This window comes from Carcharodon carcharias, chromosome 10, assembly GCF_017639515.1.
Source record: "Carcharodon carcharias isolate sCarCar2 chromosome 10, sCarCar2.pri, whole genome shotgun sequence".
NCBI classification, from domain to species: Eukaryota; Metazoa; Chordata; class Chondrichthyes; order Lamniformes; family Lamnidae; genus Carcharodon; species Carcharodon carcharias.
In genome coordinates this window covers 20,847,902-20,865,287 of record NC_054476.1, presented here as the reverse complement: position 1 = coordinate 20,865,287, position 17,386 = coordinate 20,847,902, and the positions used below count along the sequence as shown (strand labels likewise).

Below are 17,386 nucleotides of genomic sequence, written 5' to 3'. Positions count from 1 at the left end.
CCCATGCCACTATTTCGAAGAAAAGCAGGGGAAATCTCCCTGGTGCCCTGGCCAATATTTACCCCTCAACAAATGTTTTTATTCAGTGTCAATGAATATTTTTAGGACAGAGGTAGATAGGGTCTTGACTAACATGGGAGTCAAAGGTTATTTGGGGTAGGCAGAATGTGGAGTTGAGGTTACAGTTAGATCAGCCATGATCTTATTGAATGGTGGAGCAGGCTCGAGTGACCAAATGGCCTACTCCTGCTCCTAATTCATATGTTCATATACTCAACTGACATCACAAAAAGAGGTTTTCTGGTCATTATCATGTCGGTGATTGCAAGAGCTTACAGTGCATGAATTGGCATTTCTTACATTTCAATAGTGACCATACTTCAAAAGTTCATTGCCGTAAAACACTTTGGGGTGTCCAGAGATTGCAAAACATGCTATGTAAATGCAAGTTCCTTTTTGAGCATTTGTTTTATTTAAGGTTTCAGGTAGTCACTTTGCTTCTGTTAAACTTGTATTTGTTTGCTGCGGCTATTGAAATGGAATGGAAGGATCCTTTAAAACGACTAAAAGTCATTCTCATAGACGTTTACAGCAGAGGAGGCCATTCGGCCCATCGTGTCCACGCCAGTCAACAAAGATCTGACTACCCTAAGATAAAATCAAAATACTACAGACGCTGGAAATCTGAAACCTAAAGTCATATGGACTCGAAAGGTTAACTCTGTCTTTCTCTCCGCAGATGCTGTCAGTCCTGCTGAGCTTTGCCAGCAATTTTTGTTTTTGTTTCTGACTACACTAATCCCATTTTCCAGGTTGGGCCATAGCCCTGGAGGCTATGGCAACGCAAGTGAATATCTAAATACTTCTTAAATGTTAGAAGAGTTTCTGACTCAACCACCCTTTCAGACAGTGAGGTCCAGACTCCCACCACCCTCAGGGTGAAAAAAATTCTCCTCAACTCCCTCTTAGCCTTCTACCTCTTACCTTAAATTCCTTGGTTATTGACTCCTCTACCATTTTGTTAAACTCCGAGCTCCCGCCTGTCCGCCACGTGCTTTGCACCGAAACCCCGCCCCTCTTCCTCGGCGTTGCGCCTGCGCGATGAGCCCTCTCCCTGGGGTCGCGAGGGCGCCTGCGGGCATCGCGCACGCCGATGGACGTCGGATGACGTCAGGCGCCGTGCGGATGTTCCCATTGGTTAGGAGCCGCCAACGGGCTTTTGTGACGTCGCGATTCCCTTCCCCCACTACCACCCCCCCCCCTTTCCCCGGTCTGTTCGGGGAGCCGGAATTGCGCATGTGCAGAAGGCGGCTTCTGGGCGCAGGGAGGTGACGTATAGCGCTCTCTGTTTGTGATTGACATGAGGCTTGTGTTGAGCTACACCTGGGCCACTGCGGTGTGCAGTCCCCGGGGGCAGGGCCGGGGTGGGTTGAGAGGAGATGGGACTGTGTGTGTGTGTATATATACAGCTGTGCTCACCCACATCTGCTTACTGGATGATGAGCACAGCCGCACTGTGTTGGATGGGCAGGGACATCAGTATTACTGAGCGACCTGATGAGGGATGCAGGGCAAGACTGGCGGAGGCCAAACCCAGTGTGACCAACTCTTATGAAGTAAATTAAGGGAGACCTCAACCATGGGACAGGAGATGAGGGTTTCTAATGACTGTAATGGGGAGGCGGGGGCGTGGAGATGTTAGCGACCATGAATGTGAAGGGGAAGGTGGGGTTTGTGTGCTGGCGACCATGAGAGTGTGGGGGTTGGGTGGGTGGGCAGGTGTGGAGAATGTTCTGGTGACCAGGATATTGTAGAGTTTGGGAAGGGGGTGGAGTGTTGTGAATGATCATAAGATTGCAAGGTTGGGAGGAGGGAGTGTTAGTAACCATAACATTACAGGGTTGGGATGGGACGATTGTTTGCTAGCATAACATTGCATGATTGGGAGGGGGTGTTGTTAGTGACCATCATAACATTGCATGATTGGGAGGGAGGGATGTTAGCGACCATAACATTGCAGGGTTGGGAGAGGGGTTGTTAGCAATGATAACATTGCATGATTGGGGGGTGGATGTTTAGTGACCATAATGTTGCAGGGTTGATGGGGAAGGGGTATTAGCAACCATAATATTGCAGGATTGGTGGGGGGGTGAGATGCTGTTAGTGACCATAACATTGCAAGGTTGGGCTTCGGGGTTGCTGGTGACCATGAGTGGGGTGGGGTGGTGTATGCTCACTTAAGGAAATCAAAGAGGCAAAGGCAAGATGATACTCCCAGGCTCAATATCCCCGAGGCTGTCCGAGAAATAAGAGACAAAAGGCACCTCCTTAGACCCTTGGGATAAACAATCAAAATAAGGGACAATCCCTTAAAATGCAGGAAACCCTGCCAGATCCATCCATGCAATTATGGAAAGTTGAGGTCCACAAGACAAATTCTGCCAACAGCAATGAAGCTATTCAGCCCCTTCACCGTTCACTTAGATCACAACTCAATCTCAGGTTGTCAGCTCTGGTTGGATGTATTCCAGGAGGTTTTATGCAGTGAAGCTCCCCATCCAGTCAAAACGGCCATTCTCTCTGTGTCCTCCCCCCCCCCCCATCTGATATTTTTTATAATTAATCAATGAAAGGTTGCCAAAAATGCTTTCAAAAATGTTTTTTAAGTACCCCTATGATTTTTCTTCTGGATTGTTGGCAGTAGTGTCCAGGAGATTAATTTTTCAATCCTGGGGACTTCAGGACAATCGTTGAGGTTTGGTAATCCAACCAAAACTCACCTTTGATCCATATCCCTTGATACCCTTGCCCAATAAAAATCGATTGATCTCAGTCCTGAAACTGCAATGAACCCTTGGCCAATTTTGGGGAGAGAGTTCTATAGTCTTTTTGATGGTGGTTGGGCATTTTAGCGCATCCTGTCCATGTTCTTTCTTGGTACCTAAATGTGCACCTTCCCACGGAGGATCAAGACATTCATTTTGTCTTAATTTCGTTCTTAATTATGATTTTGGGTATCAGCTTGGCTTATTTGGGAACATTCTTGCCTCAGTCTGAAGGATCTCAGTTTGAAACCTGCTCCTGAACTTGGCTGTGTAATGTGGGCTAATAATATACTGCAGTACCAGTGGAGTGATGCGTTGTCAAGAGTTTTCACTATACTGATTAGATGTTAAATTAAAGCTCTGACTGACTACGCGATCATAAAAAAATCCCATGGCACTATTTGAAGAGGGCAGGGAGTTTTCTCACTGACCTGGTAAATATTCTTCAAACAAAAACAGATCAAATTTTGTAATTTGCTGCAAGTTGTTTACCATATTTACCTACGTAACAATCATGATTGCGCTTCAGAGGTAATTAATTAGATGTAAAGTGCTTGGGGATGTAATTCTAGAGTAATATGGTGCCATGTGGATGTAGATCCTCTTTTACTTCAGGCCTTTGAAGTTGCATTTAAATGCAATAATATTTATATTGTTAGCAAAATAATCAGAACTTCATTTTGGAAATTCTCATTCTTTGGCATTGGAATATATGATAATAGCTTATTTATTTCTTAACCGTTCTTTGAAACATTTGCAAAGTGGTAAAAAGCCTGGCTTAAAAATCAACATGAAAAGCTTGAAGCATTTTGAGTTTTGTGTGGCAAGTTCACTAACATTAACATTATACAATGAATTGCATGTAAGCAACCTGAAAAATCTGCATACTGTAGAGAATGTTTAGAAAGGTATCTTAAATTTGAGGTTTGTGTGCGTGAATGGATTGGATGCTGGGAATGCCATTGGTTTAGTGGAAGTTAATTTTTGATGAGCATGATACCAAACAAAAAGATGTTTTAATATTTATGAATTTCTTTGGGGATTATGATTGTATAAGTTCTTACAGATATCTAATACTGACCTGTAAAGTTAAACAAAAGATCAATGCTTTTTATTTATTTGCACCACATTTTCATATCCTTTTAATAGTGTTAAAGAAGTACAGTCTTTGAACAAAAAATGATTGTCATTTAACAAGATTGTTAGCAGGACATTGACAGACGTAATAATAGAAATTCTTTGTTCAGTTAGAATTTCCACTGTCTGATGTTAAAAATGAAGAATTCTAACAGCACTTCCACTTATAGTGTTACATGCAATAAATCTGGTCTCTTGGACACCAGGAAATCTTAACAAACACACAGGTTGTTTTCCTTTCATATCTTCTGAATTCCCAGTTGGGAAAACCATTGTTAGTGATTTCAAATGACGAGCAGAGGTGGCCAGTGAGGTAGTAGATGTTGGTGTTAATTTTCTAAAATTCCCTAGATTCTGGAAAGTAGCAAATATAGCCCCTCTAATCAAGAAGGGAGGGAGGCAGAAAACAGGAAACTATAGGCCAGTGAGCTTGATGTGTGTCGTGGGGAAGGTGTTAAGATCTTTCTTTAAAGGGGTTATAGCTAGGCACTTAGAAAAGCTCAAGGTAGTTGGGAAAAGTCAGCATGGTTTTGTGAAGGGGAAATCCTGTTTAACCAATTTATTAGAGTTCTTTGAAGCAGTAACATGTGCTGTGGTTAAAAGGGAGTCTGTAGATGTCCAGAAGGCATTTGATAAGGTGCCACATCAAAAGTTATTGCAGAAAATAAAAGCTCATGGTGTAGGGGGTAACATATTAGCAGAATAGAGGTTTGACTGGTTGGCAGAAAACAGAGAGTATGCATAAATGGGTCTTTTTCTGATTGGCAGGATGTGACTAGTGGAGTCCCACAGCCGTCTGTGCTGGGGGCTCAACTTTTTACAATTTAGATTAATAACTTGGACGAGGGGAGTGAAGGCATGGCAGCCAAATTTGCAGATGACACCTAAAGATAGGTAGCAAAGTATGTTGTGATAATATAAGCAGTTTGCAGGCGGATACTGATAGGTTGAGAGAGTAAGCAAAAATCTGGCAGAATGAGTATAATGTGGGAAAATGTGAAGTTGTTTACTTTGACAGGAAGAATAAAAAGCAGAATATTACTTAAACAGAGAACGACTGCAGAATTCCATGGTGCAGAGGGATCTAGATGTTCTAGTGCTTGAGTCACAAAAAGTATGCAGGTACATTTTAAAAAATTCATTCGGGGATGTGGGCTTCGCTGGCTGCACATTTATTGCCTATCCCTAGTTGCCTTTGAGAAGGTGGCAGTGTGCTATCTTCTTGAACCGCTGCAGTCCATTATATCACAAAGCTATTAATGTATATAATATTATTAGAAAATATTTTTCTTTTAAAATAGAGGTTTAGCCTATGGGTGTGTCTTAATTGGATTAAAGCCAGCTCGTCTGGGTGCTTTGATGTGTGCTAGTTTTGAAATGTATGAGAGGTAGAGTGCATTTGCATTTTTTTTTTTAATAGAGCATTCAAGAAGTGGGGTGAAATCTGGCACCTGGCTAACAGAGACCAAACAATATGTTTATATCACTAATAAAATTGGTACAAAGAAAGGGGTTTTATTGTTAGAAGAGGTGGAGTTCAAAGGGGCTGATGATACAATGAGAATTTTTATTCAATGAGCTGTGTTGGGTATAACAGCAGTTTTGTGTGTATAGGACAAAGGCAATGTAAGATCAAATCAGCTGTAAGCCTACAACCGTCTCCATAGGAACCAAAGTGAAAGTAACCTCATTTTGAATTCGTAAAGTGAAAATGCTTTGCCTGGTGTCTGGTTAAGTTTATGGGTGCTGTTACCTTAATGGAGATTATTTTGTGAATTTGTTAAAAATTATGATAGTAGTAATTTGTAGCCATGTGTATATATTTAACTTGTGTAAATTAATAAATGTCTCATGAATTTTGATATAAAAACCTCTCGAACTGGTGGTCTGAACCCTGAATTTAGAGCTGCATCTCAAACATACAAAAATAAAATATAGGTTATGACAGTTGTCTAAAGTTTCCCTCTGGAATTTGTAAATAACTCGAGCTTTATCAACTGCTGGGTCATAACAATTACTCACGTAATCAAGAAGGCTAATGGAATGCTATCCTTTATTATGGGAGAAATTGAACATAAAAGTAAGGATATTATACTTCAGTTATATAGGGCATTGGTGAGATTGTATCTCGAATACTGTGTGCAGTTTTGGTCTCCTCAGTTAAGGAAGGATGTAAATGTGTTGAAGGTAGTTCAGAGGAAGTTTACTAGATTTACCTGGGATGAGCAGGATGTCTTATGAGGATAGGTTAGACATGCTGGGCTTGTGGCCAAAGGAGTTTAGAAGAGTGAGGGGTGCCTTGACTGAAGTATATAAGATCCTGAATGTTCGTGACAAGACGGATGTGGAAAGGATGTTTCTTCGTGTGGATGAGTGCAGAACTAGAGGCACTGTTTAAAATTAGGGGTTGCCCTTTTAAAACAGAATTGAGGAGAAATTTTTTGAGGGTTGTGCAACTTTGATACTCTTTCCCAGAAGGTGGTGGAAGTGGGGTCATTGCATATTTTTAAGGCAGAGGTAGATAGATTCTTGTTAGGCAAGGGAACCAAAGGTTATCGGGGGTAGATGGGAATGTGGAACTCGAAACACAGACAGATCAGCCACAAACTTATTGAATGGCAGAGCAGGCTCGAGTGGCTGAATGGCATACTGCGCCTATTTTGTATGTTCCTATGAGCATCATTGTTGTCGTGTGGAATATAAATGTCCAAATATCCTTACTTCTGAACTTGTTCAGTTATCTCTATGCTGACCTAGAATATTTGTTACCCTGATCTGCAAATTGTGATGTCGGAATGGTTAATCTTGGGTCGCGATACCACCACCTGCAAGTGACCTTCAGTCATACGCCATCTGGACTTATATCACTGTTCCTTCACTGTCACTGGGTCAATGTGTTATATTTTGTTTGTGGACTTCAACAGAATTTCAGTTTTTTCTGTACTCTTTCCGGTTATATTTTCTTCAGTGTCAACATTTCACGTAGCTTGCATAGCTATTATCCCAACTTGATATTATTATTATCTAGGTCAGTAGAGAGATAACTGAACAAGTTTAGAAGTAAGGGTATTTGGACATTTGTATTCCACACGGCAACGATGGCCCACTAAATACTATTGTTGCAATATTTATAGGCAAAGTTTGTTGATAGCAAATGGAATGTAAAACTTCCAACAATCTCTAATTTATACCTCTGGCCAAAGCCCGTACATTGACTGTAATATAGAATTGTCAAAGCTTTCTTCGTGGCACCATTTGGAGCATTGGTCCCATGCAAGCTCTCTGAAAGAGCTACTGATTAGTCCCGTTTCTCCTCTTTTTCCAATAGCCCTGTAAGTTTTTCCTTTTTAAATAGTGATCCAATTACCTTTTGAATGTTACTGTTGAATCTCCTTCCACTATCTTTTAGGCAATGCAATCCAGATCATAAGAAAATGACTGCCTCCCTCACAACAAATTCATGTATTGACAGTAGAGGAGGCATAGAATCTCATTCCTTCCAATTTGCATTGTTGTTGAAGAAATATATACATAAAAAACTTACTTTGTTTCTCCTAATCTTTCTTTCCCTCTATATTTTTCTTTCTGCACTTGATTTGAATATTGGAAAAGAAGGAGAAATGGGACTAATCAGTAGCAATTTCAGAGAGCTTGCATGGGACCGATGCCCCAGATAGTCCCCTGTGAAGAACGATTCTACAATTCTATATTGCAGTCAGTGCAAGGACTTTGGGTGGAGGTATAAATGCCTGCATTTCACAAGTCTTCAATCTGATTAGTTAAGGAGATGCAAAGCTGCCTGCCTGGTTAATCAGATCCCAGATGCCCAATGAAGAACACCACACTGTTTCTAGCAAGTTGTCCTACAAAGTATCATGGAGATTAGAAGTGAGCAAAAGTCTAATGAATTGTGGGTGCCATTCATTGACTGGTTACATTGGGGCAAATGAATTTCATTTTTTGTGGCCATAGAGCGCCTTGGGATTCATTCATTCATGGGATGTGATCGTCGCTGGGAAAGTCAGCACTTATTGCCCTGGGGAAGGTGGTGGTGAGCTGCCTTGAACTGCTGCAGCCCATGTGTTGCAGGAACACCCACAGTGCTGTTCGGGAGAGTGTTCCAGGATTTTGACCTAGCAACAGTGAAGGAACAGCAATCTAGTTCCAACTCAAGATGGTGTGTGACTTGGAGGGGAACTTGCAGGTTGTGGTATTCCCATTCATCTGCTGCCATTATTCTTCTCGATGGTAGAGGCCACAGTTTTGGAAGGTGCTGTCGAAGGAGATTAAGACCTTATTAGTTTCATTGCTATTTAGACATCAGATTTTGGGCAAAAACAAAAATACCTGGAAAAACTCAGCAAGTCCGGCAACATCTGCGGAGAGGAACACAGTTAACGTTTCGAGTCTGAATGACCCTTCAACAGAACTAAGTAAAAATAGAAGAGAGGTGAAATATAAGCTGGTTTAAGGAGGGGTAGGACAAGTAGAGCCAGTGATAGGTGGAGATAACCAAAAGATGTCACAGACAAAAGGACAAAGAGGTGTTGAAGGTGGTGATATTATCTAAGGAATGTACTAATTAAGGGTAGAAAGCAGGACAAGCAAGGTACAGATAGCCCTCGTGGGGGTGGAGTGGGGTGAAGGAATCGAAAAAGGCTAAAAGGTAGAGATAAAACAATGGATGGAAATATATTTAAAAATAATGGAAATTGTCTGTTACATCTTTTGGTTATCTCCACCTATCACTGGCTCTACTTGTCCCACCACCACCACCTCCCCCCCACCCCTGAATGCCTATCTTGAAGAAGTATTGCTTTTCTCTCCGACAGGATTTTCGTATCTCACTTTTGCCTTGTTCACCTTCATTGCTTTCGATTTCTCTCCTGGTGTTGACAAGGTGTTCACTAAAACCCGCTTTCACAGCCATATTTCCTTCCTCAGTGACTGTCTCCGTCTTCGACTTACCCCACGTGGATTTCAACCGAAGTTCCATCCCTCATGTTTGGAACCCACCCAGGATTTCAGGTATCTCCAGGACATACAACGCTCCTCAGACTGCTGTTCTTGTCGCATTCTGAGATCCACACTCATTGCCATGCACTGCCATATGAACACACTCGACCTCTCCCTCCAGCAGCACCGCCGTACCCTTTTTCAAAGCTGTGCATGCTCCCAGTGTCATTTTATTCTTTGTCTCATCCGACGCCTCAACAAGAAACTTTGTCTCTTTCTTTCAGGTGCAAAGGAACGCAAGCTCCAACAACTCATCGACACCAACACCCATCTAGGACCTTCCACCCCTAGCCCGTCCCTCTGTCCCCCAATTCCAGCCCCGGTCATGTATTCATCATATCCCCTGACCTTCCCTTCTCCGACGCTGAACGTTCAGTGCTCAGCAAAGGACTTCGTTTCATACCCTTACGCCCTCATCTCAATGAATTTCGGGCTCGGCACGATACTGAACTCTTCTTCCGCCGCCTTCGTGTCCATGCTCACTTCTTTGGGCAGGAGTCCTCTCCCCGTTCAATGGATCCTTTTACCTGCCTCCAATATTCTCCCTCCACCTGGACCCCTCCTTCTGGATTCTTACCTTCTCTTGATCTTTTCATTGAGAACTGTCGGCATGACATTAGTCATCTCAATTTCTCTGCTTCTCTCACCCACTCTAACCTGTCTCTCTCTGAACTTGCTGCACTCTGTTCTCTCAGGTCCAACCCTGACATTGTCATCAAACCTGCTTACAAGGGTGGTGCTGTTGTTGTCTGGCGCACTGACCTCTACCTCGCGGAGGCTGAGCGTCAACTCGCAGACACTTCCTCCTACCTCTCCCTGGACCATGACCCCACCACTGAACATCACGCCATTGTTTCCAGAACTGTCACTGACCTCATCTCCTCTGGAGATCTTCCTTCCACAGCTTCCAACCTGATAGTCTCCCAACCTCAGATGGCCCGCTTCTACCTCCTACCCAAAATCCACAAACAGAACTGTCCCGGCAGACCGATCGTGTCAGCCTGTTCCTGCCGCACGGAACTCATTTCTTGCTATCTTGACTCCAATCTCTCTCCCTTTGTCCAGTCCCTTCCCACCTACATCCGTGATTCCTCTGACACCCTACATCATTTCAACAATTTCCAGTTTCCCTGGCCCCAACCACCTCCTCTGCACCATGGACATCCAATCCCTCTACACCTCCATCCCCCACCGGGATGGTCTGATTGCTCTCCACTTCTTCCTCGAACAGAGGCCTGAACAATCCCCATCCACCACTGCTCTCCTCCGTCTGGCTGAACTTGTTCTCACCCTGAACAATTTCTCCTTCAACTCCTCTCACTTCCTCCAAATAAAAGGTGTGGCTATGGGTACCGCATGGGCTCCAGCTATGCCTGTCTCTTTATGGGGTATGTGGAACATTCCTTGTTCCAGTCCTACTCCGGCCCCCTCCCACAACTCTTTCTCCGGTACATCGATGATTACTTCGGTGCTGCTTCATGCTCTCATCTGGACCTGGAAAAATATATTAATTTTGCTTCCAATTTCCACCCCTCCATCTTTTTCACATGGTCCATCTCTGACAATTCCCTTCCCTTCCTTGACCTCTCTGTCTCAATTTCTGGTGATAGACTGTCCACCAATATCCATTACAAGCCTACCAACTCCTACAACTACCTCGGCTACAGCTCCTCACACCCTGCTTCCTGTAAGGACTCCATCCCATCTCTCAGTTTCTTCGCCTCCGTCGCATCTGCTCTGATGATGCCACTTTCAAAAACAGTTCCTCTGACATGTCTTCCTTCTTCCTTAACCAAGGCTTTCCACCCACGGTCGTTGACAGGCCCCTCAACCGTGTCCGGCCCATCTCCCGCGCATCCGCCCTCTCACCTTCCTCTCCCTCCCAGAAACATGATAGGATCTCCCTTGTCCTCACTTATCATTCCACCAGCCTCATTCAAAGGATCATCCTCCACCATTTCTGCCAACTCCAGCATGATGCCACCACCAAACACATCACCCCTTCACCCCCCCGGCGGCATTCCACAGGGATCATTCCCTCCGTGACAACCTGGTCCACTCCTCCATCACCTCCTACACATCAACCCCCTCCCATGGCACCTTCCCAGAAGGTGCAACACCTGCCCCTTCACTTCCCCTCTCCACTGTCCAAAGGCCCAAATACTCCTTTCAAGTGAAGCAGCATTTCACTTGCACTTCCCTCAATTTAGTCTACTGCATTCGTTGCTCCCAATGCAGTTTCCTCTACATTGAAGAGACCAAATGCAGACTGGGTGACCACTTTGCAGAACACCTTCGGGCTGTCTGCAAGCATTACCCAGACCTCCCTGTCGCTTGCCATTTCAACACTCCACCCTGCTCTCATGCCACATATACGTCCTTGGCCTGCTGCAGTGTTCCAGTGAAGCTCAACACAAACTGGAGGAACAGCACCTCATCTTCCGACTAGGCACTTTACAGCCTTCCAGACTGAATATTGAGTTCAACAATTTTAGATCATGAACTGTCTCCTCCATCCCCACCCCCTTTCCAATCCTCCCCTTTTTTTTCCAATAATTTATATAGATTTTTCTTTTCCCACCTATTTCCATTATTTTTAAACATATTTCCATCCATTGTTTTATCTCTACCTTTTAGCCTATTTCGATTCCTTCACCCCACCCTACCCCCACTAGGGCTATCTGTACCTTGCTTGTCCTGCTTTCTACCCTTAATTAGCACATTCCTTAGATAATATCACCACCTTCAACACCTCTTTGTCCTTTTGTCTGTGACATCTTTTGGTTATCTCCACCTATCACTGGCTCTACTTGTTCCACCCCTGCTTAAACCACCTTATATTTCACCTCTCCTATTTTTACTTAGTTCTGTTGAAGGGTCATTTGGACTCGAAACGTTAACTGTGTTCCTCTCCACAGATGCTGCCAGATTTGCTGAGTTTTTCCAGGTATTTTTGTTTTTGTTTTGGATTTCCAGCATCCACAGTTTTTGCTTTTATCAGATTTTGGGCCTTTGTTTTAGTGTGGTTGTTAATTTGTCAACTGGTGTTTGAGTTTCTGAGTGCATATTTTCCCTGACGACTGTGAGAGTTATGTGCCTCTTTCCTTTTTGTTAAACTATCTCAATTTATTCTTGTAGGAAGTGATGCTTGATGGAAACATGGACTCAAACCGGACTGAGGAGATGCAGTTAGTAACTCCAAGGGAACTAACAAAGCACAGCAGCGTTCTGCGACAAAGTAATTGTGAAAATGTTAATTTATGTAAGTAAATCTTCATTTTGGACCATTTCTGTGTTAAACAGAGTTTTCTTTACATCACAAGAATTTTCAAAAAAGTTTGCATTATTAAGGTCTCCTTTGTCCTTCGTATCCCTAGTGCAAAACTACTCCCCTCAAATTGTTCAAAGTTTTCTTCGAGCACACAGGACCAGCAGCATGATCTGTTTTGAGACCCTCTTATTCAATCTGGGATTGCATATCCATCTACTTTGACACTTTGAATGTAAATAATAACCGACCATAGTCTATTGGAGTGAAGACTGATGCAAGGTATCCACTTAAAGATCGGTCGTGTTCTAGGATTTGGGACCAAAGGAACAGTGTAAACCATTTAACCCCTGGAGCCTGTTCCACCTTTCGATTAGATCACAGCTATTCTGCACCTTAATTCTATCTATCTACCTTCGTTTGATAACCAAAGATCTTGTCTTCATACTTGGTTAAAGACTTCACCTCAATCTGCGCAAGTGTCCCATTCTCCTGCTCTCTTCTCATATATACCCTGTTAAAAAAAAATATCTTGCAATATGTTATTTCAGGTATTAAATCCGTGAGGCTTGTGTCTTTAAATATGTACAAGTTATGTAATATTTTTACTACTTGTCAGTTGCGTATTGTATTGCTTCGGTATTTATGTCCAGTACAATGGTGAGTGAACAGCGACTTGTTTAAATTGCAGCAGGATGGCAGCAAACATATACCACAGGTTCCTCTCTACATATGGGACAGCAAATGGTTACTTTATTTGTAATTACTACATGCCTTGTTTTTTCTCTTTTCCAGTCTCCCAAAACTGTTTATTTCCACATGGTCTTTCTTCAAAGTAGCAACATGTGACTTAGAATGCTGGTCTGGTTTAAATAGAGATGCACTTCAACTTTGAGTATAAGCTGATTCATAATTTCTGCAACAAGTTAAATTAACATGTTGCCTTTACCTTTGGTTAGAAGTTTGTTATTGGGGACAATTCTCCTGAGGATTGTTCCCTTCTTTCTCAGAAGTTGCTCCTAAATGTAAAGGTTTTTTCTTTTTGTTTATCTTAGTCTGTGAAGACTGCCAGGAGTATTTTGTGGGTGGCTGTGTTGCCCACGGAGCACCAGTGTTTGTCACGGACACGCCTGTTGAGATTGACACCCCTTCGAGAGCATTTTACACCATTCCTTATGGGCTTGCAGTGGGACCATCAGGCAATCGAGATGGAGGGCTTGGAGTATGGTGCACTGCAAAGGCCATACCTAAGGGTGTGATATTTGGACCATATGAAGGCCAGATTGTAGTTGAACAAGGATCTATGGAAAAACTATATTCCCAGATGGTATGTATAGTTTATTTTTTGTTCATATTTTTATTGTTGCTATTTCCCCATCTCCCTCCCATAGAATCTTTTCACCGCTAAATGGCCATTTTATTCAGAAGCAGCTAGTATGCAATAAACTGTAAACAAGTGCAGTAGGCAGCCAGACATTGCTTTTGATGTTGAATCTTTTTTTTTGTTACATGTCATCGTAAAATTCAGCTAGAGACTCGTCAATAACCGGAATCCCTGCCATGTTCATTGTAAAAATGCCCAAGCTACATTAGATTACATGTTCGTCTCAACATATAACTTCGTTTCTAAATACATTGGCACAAAAAAAAATTTTCATTTCACAGGTGCAGGAGAGAAGTTTCGTCAAACCAGGTGCCTTTGATGAATCTAAATGCAACTGGATGAGGTGAGTTAACAGTCATTCCCTCTTTATCACAGTGTATTTAATGTTTTGTTTCACTGATAGAATTTTCTGCTTATTGTCCATCAAATAATATGGATTTCCCCAAAAGCATGTTCTCCATTTTGAGATCTCTGGTTTCATTGCTTAGGGGAGTATGTTCCTGACTTCACTCAGTAGCTATTGCAGTTTACCAGGTTATGCTTCTTTTCAATTAGGTTTTTCAAAGAAACTGTTTGCTTTAATCCATATATTCTCCTAAATTTAATAAATTTTCTTCAGATTATTTTTCTCCCCTTCCCTCCTCTCCTAAAGATATTGATTTCTTTGTTGGGCGGTGCCTCAGTCAAGTGACTGTTATTAACATGCAAATTTTGAAAGTAGTGTGTCTGCAAATTACTTAGTCACAGGGAACCAATCACACCTCAATCCAAAGCTATCCTTTCCCAAGTGCACATGCATCATTTCAGGAGTGCCTAGGAAACAATCAGTGGCAACCTTGGTCAACTTTTTGGAGAGACCAAACGTAAACTGGGCGACCGCTTTGCAGAACACCTGCGGTCTGTCCGCAAGAATGACCCAAACCTCCCTGTCGCTTGCCATTTTAACACTCCACCCTGCTCTCTTGCCCACATGTCTGTCCTTGGCTTGCTGCATTGTTCCAGTAAAGCCCAACGTAAACTGGAGGAACAACACCTCATCTTCCGACTAGGGACTTTACAGCCTTCCGGACTGAATATTGAATTCAACAACTTTAGGTCATGAGCTCCCTCCCCCATCCCCACCCCCTTTCTGTTTCCCCCTTCCTTTTTTTTCCAATAAATTATAAAGATTTTCCTTTTCCCACCTATTTCCATTATATAAAAAAAAACCCCACTAGAGCTATACCTTGAGTGCCCTACCATCCATTCTTAATTAGCACATTCGTTTAGATAATATCACCAACTTTAACTTTAACACCTATGTGTTCTATTGTACTATTGTCGTTGACATCTTTTGATGATCTGCTTCTATCACTGCTTGTTTGTCCCTACAACCACACCCTCCCCCCACCTCTCTCTCTCTCTATCTCTCCGCCCCCACACACACACCTTAAACCAGCTTATATTTCAACTCTTTCTTGGACTCGAACTCAAGTTCTGTCGAAGGGTCATGAGGACTCGAAACGTCAACTCTTTTCTTCTCCGCCGATGCTGCCAGACCTGCTGAGTTTTTCCAGGTAATTCTGTTTTTGTTTTGGATTTCCAGCATCCGCAGTTTTTTTGTTTTTATCAACTTTTTTTTTCTCTAATCTTAGAGACACTGAGGCTAATTGTAGCATGCCACAGATGCACCTGCTGAGATCAGTGAACTCAGCATGGGCCAGGAAAGCAAACTTTCCAAGTTTGATAGCTCATCTCCACAGGAGTCTTTGAAGAGCAGACTTGGAATTAGTAACAGTCTTATTCTTTAATAAAAATTAATTTCTGCTTTTGAATGGCAACTGTGGTTGCAGTGGTGGCACACAATTGAAGTTGACAAGCTTCCACTCTCAGCACTTTGGTCAGAAAATAGTTGAGAGTAAGATTGGTGCATCTTCACCACAAGGAAGGAAAAGGGGAGGGAGAGTCACATCTATGCTGTTCTTAATACAATTACTGCCACCCTGCAGAGACCAAGGCATAGTGTCAGCTGCATTTGGTATTTTTCTTTTAAATGTTAACATTCTGATCCTGAACCAGGCCAGTGCACACAGCACTGCTATTGTACTTGGATCTTGTCATGCTTAGTAAGTTATGTAGATATTGGCGTAGTCTCCAGTGGCCAAAACTGTTCTGAATTCTGTAATGTTTCCCTGCTGTAAAGGAACACGCAAGATTTTCAACCCCTTTCTGAAACAAGCCTCTCATTATTATGTATTTATTCGGTAAATGCGAGCAGAAGAAATACTGCACTAGGGATAGAAGATAAAATAGATAAATATTTTTCTGATCACTGAAGAAAAGATTGAAACGTGGCCCATGCAATAAGAAGATTCTGTACTTGATGCAGGTTTGTGAATCTTGCCAAGACACCAGAAGAGACAAATCTGATCCTTTCCCAGTGTAGTGGAAAGATCTATTACAAAGTGTGTCGCTTAATTGAACCTGCACATGAACTGTTCATCTGGCAAGGGGAGGAAGAAGTGAATAGGCCTTTGCATAAAAGCCAATCCATCGCAGGGAAACACAGTAATGTTTGCACATACAGCAGAATAGAGGTGGCCGGGGCATATTCTGTGCCACAGAAACGGGAAATAAAAGCTGAGGAAGAGCCAAATCAAGGTGAGTGTAAAAAGTTTCTTCTGATTTCCTTTCTCCTTTATTCAGAATTTTCTCATTTTTAAAATTCCACTCTCTGACTTTTGACATCAGCACAGTGAATTGGTTGCCCAGATCAGTTTTGTCAGTTCACTTCATAATCGCAAAAAGCTTTCAACTGTATGTTACCTCTCTTATTTTGAGCTTACTTGATCACTTAAATTCCTGAGACACAGAATTATCCTTGTTGGCCTACCTCCATTGTCCCTTGAGCATTAATATATTCCCTACGGTCACCAGAACTGCCCACAATGATCCAGATGAGATCTGATGCAGGTCCCATTAGATTGGAAGGCTGCAGGAGGACATGAATTTGGACTGAAATATTAAAGGGTCTAGGACATTTTGGAAGGACAGGAAGCGAGGAAAAGGTGGAGGAGTAGATCTATTTGTTAGTGATGGTATTAGCACAATAGAGAAGGATGACCAAAGTTCAGGAAACCAGGGTGTGAAAATGGTTTGGGTAGAGATGAGAAATGGTAAAGGCAAGAAATCACTTGTGGGACTGGTGTACCGGCCCCCTGATAGTAACCACATGGTAGAATGGAGCATAAAGGAAGAAATAAAGGGAACCTCAGAAAAGCACAGTAATAATCATGGGAGATTTTGATCTACATATAGACTGGTAAAATCAGATGGGCAAAGGTAGTCTAGGTGAGGAGTTCATAGAATGTTTCTGAGATTCCGAGAGTTTCTTAGAATAGCATGTTTTGGAGCCAGCCAGAGAGCAGGCTGTACTAGACCTGATATTGTGCAATGAGATGGGAGTAATTAATGATCTCTTGGTGAAGGAGCCCCTAGGTAGCAGCGACCATAATACGATTGAATTTTACATTCAGCTTGAGGGAGAGAGAAGTGGGTCTAAGACTATGTTTTTAAACTTAAATAAGGGCAATTATGAGGGCATGAAAACAGAGCTGGCTAAAGTAAATTGGCAAGTTAGGTTAAGGGATTGGTCAATAGAGATGCAGTGGCAAACATTTAAGGGGATATTTCAAAATACATGGAATGGGTACATTCCAACAAGTAGGATTAAGTCCAAGAGACGGACACACCATCTGTGGTTAACTAGAAAGGTTA

The 17,386-nt window shown here is 42.5% G+C and overlaps 1 protein-coding gene across 1 annotated transcript in view; it reads left to right on the top strand.

Annotated features, from left to right (window-relative positions):
• The first annotated feature begins 1,274 nt into the window (after positions 1-1,274).
• Positions 1,275-17,386, top strand: part of LOC121283143 (histone-lysine N-methyltransferase PRDM9-like) — a 41,573-nt gene continuing 25,461 nt past the window's right edge. Inside the window, exons 1-5 of the mRNA XM_041197298.1 lie at positions 1,275-1,328; positions 12,117-12,240; positions 13,302-13,573; positions 13,912-13,973; positions 15,999-16,270. Coding sequence (XP_041053232.1) covers positions 12,123-12,240; positions 13,302-13,573; positions 13,912-13,973; positions 15,999-16,270 — 724 coding nt within the window. The 5' untranslated portion in view covers positions 1,275-1,328; positions 12,117-12,122. The remainder of the gene's footprint in view (positions 1,329-12,116; positions 12,241-13,301; positions 13,574-13,911; positions 13,974-15,998; positions 16,271-17,386) is intronic.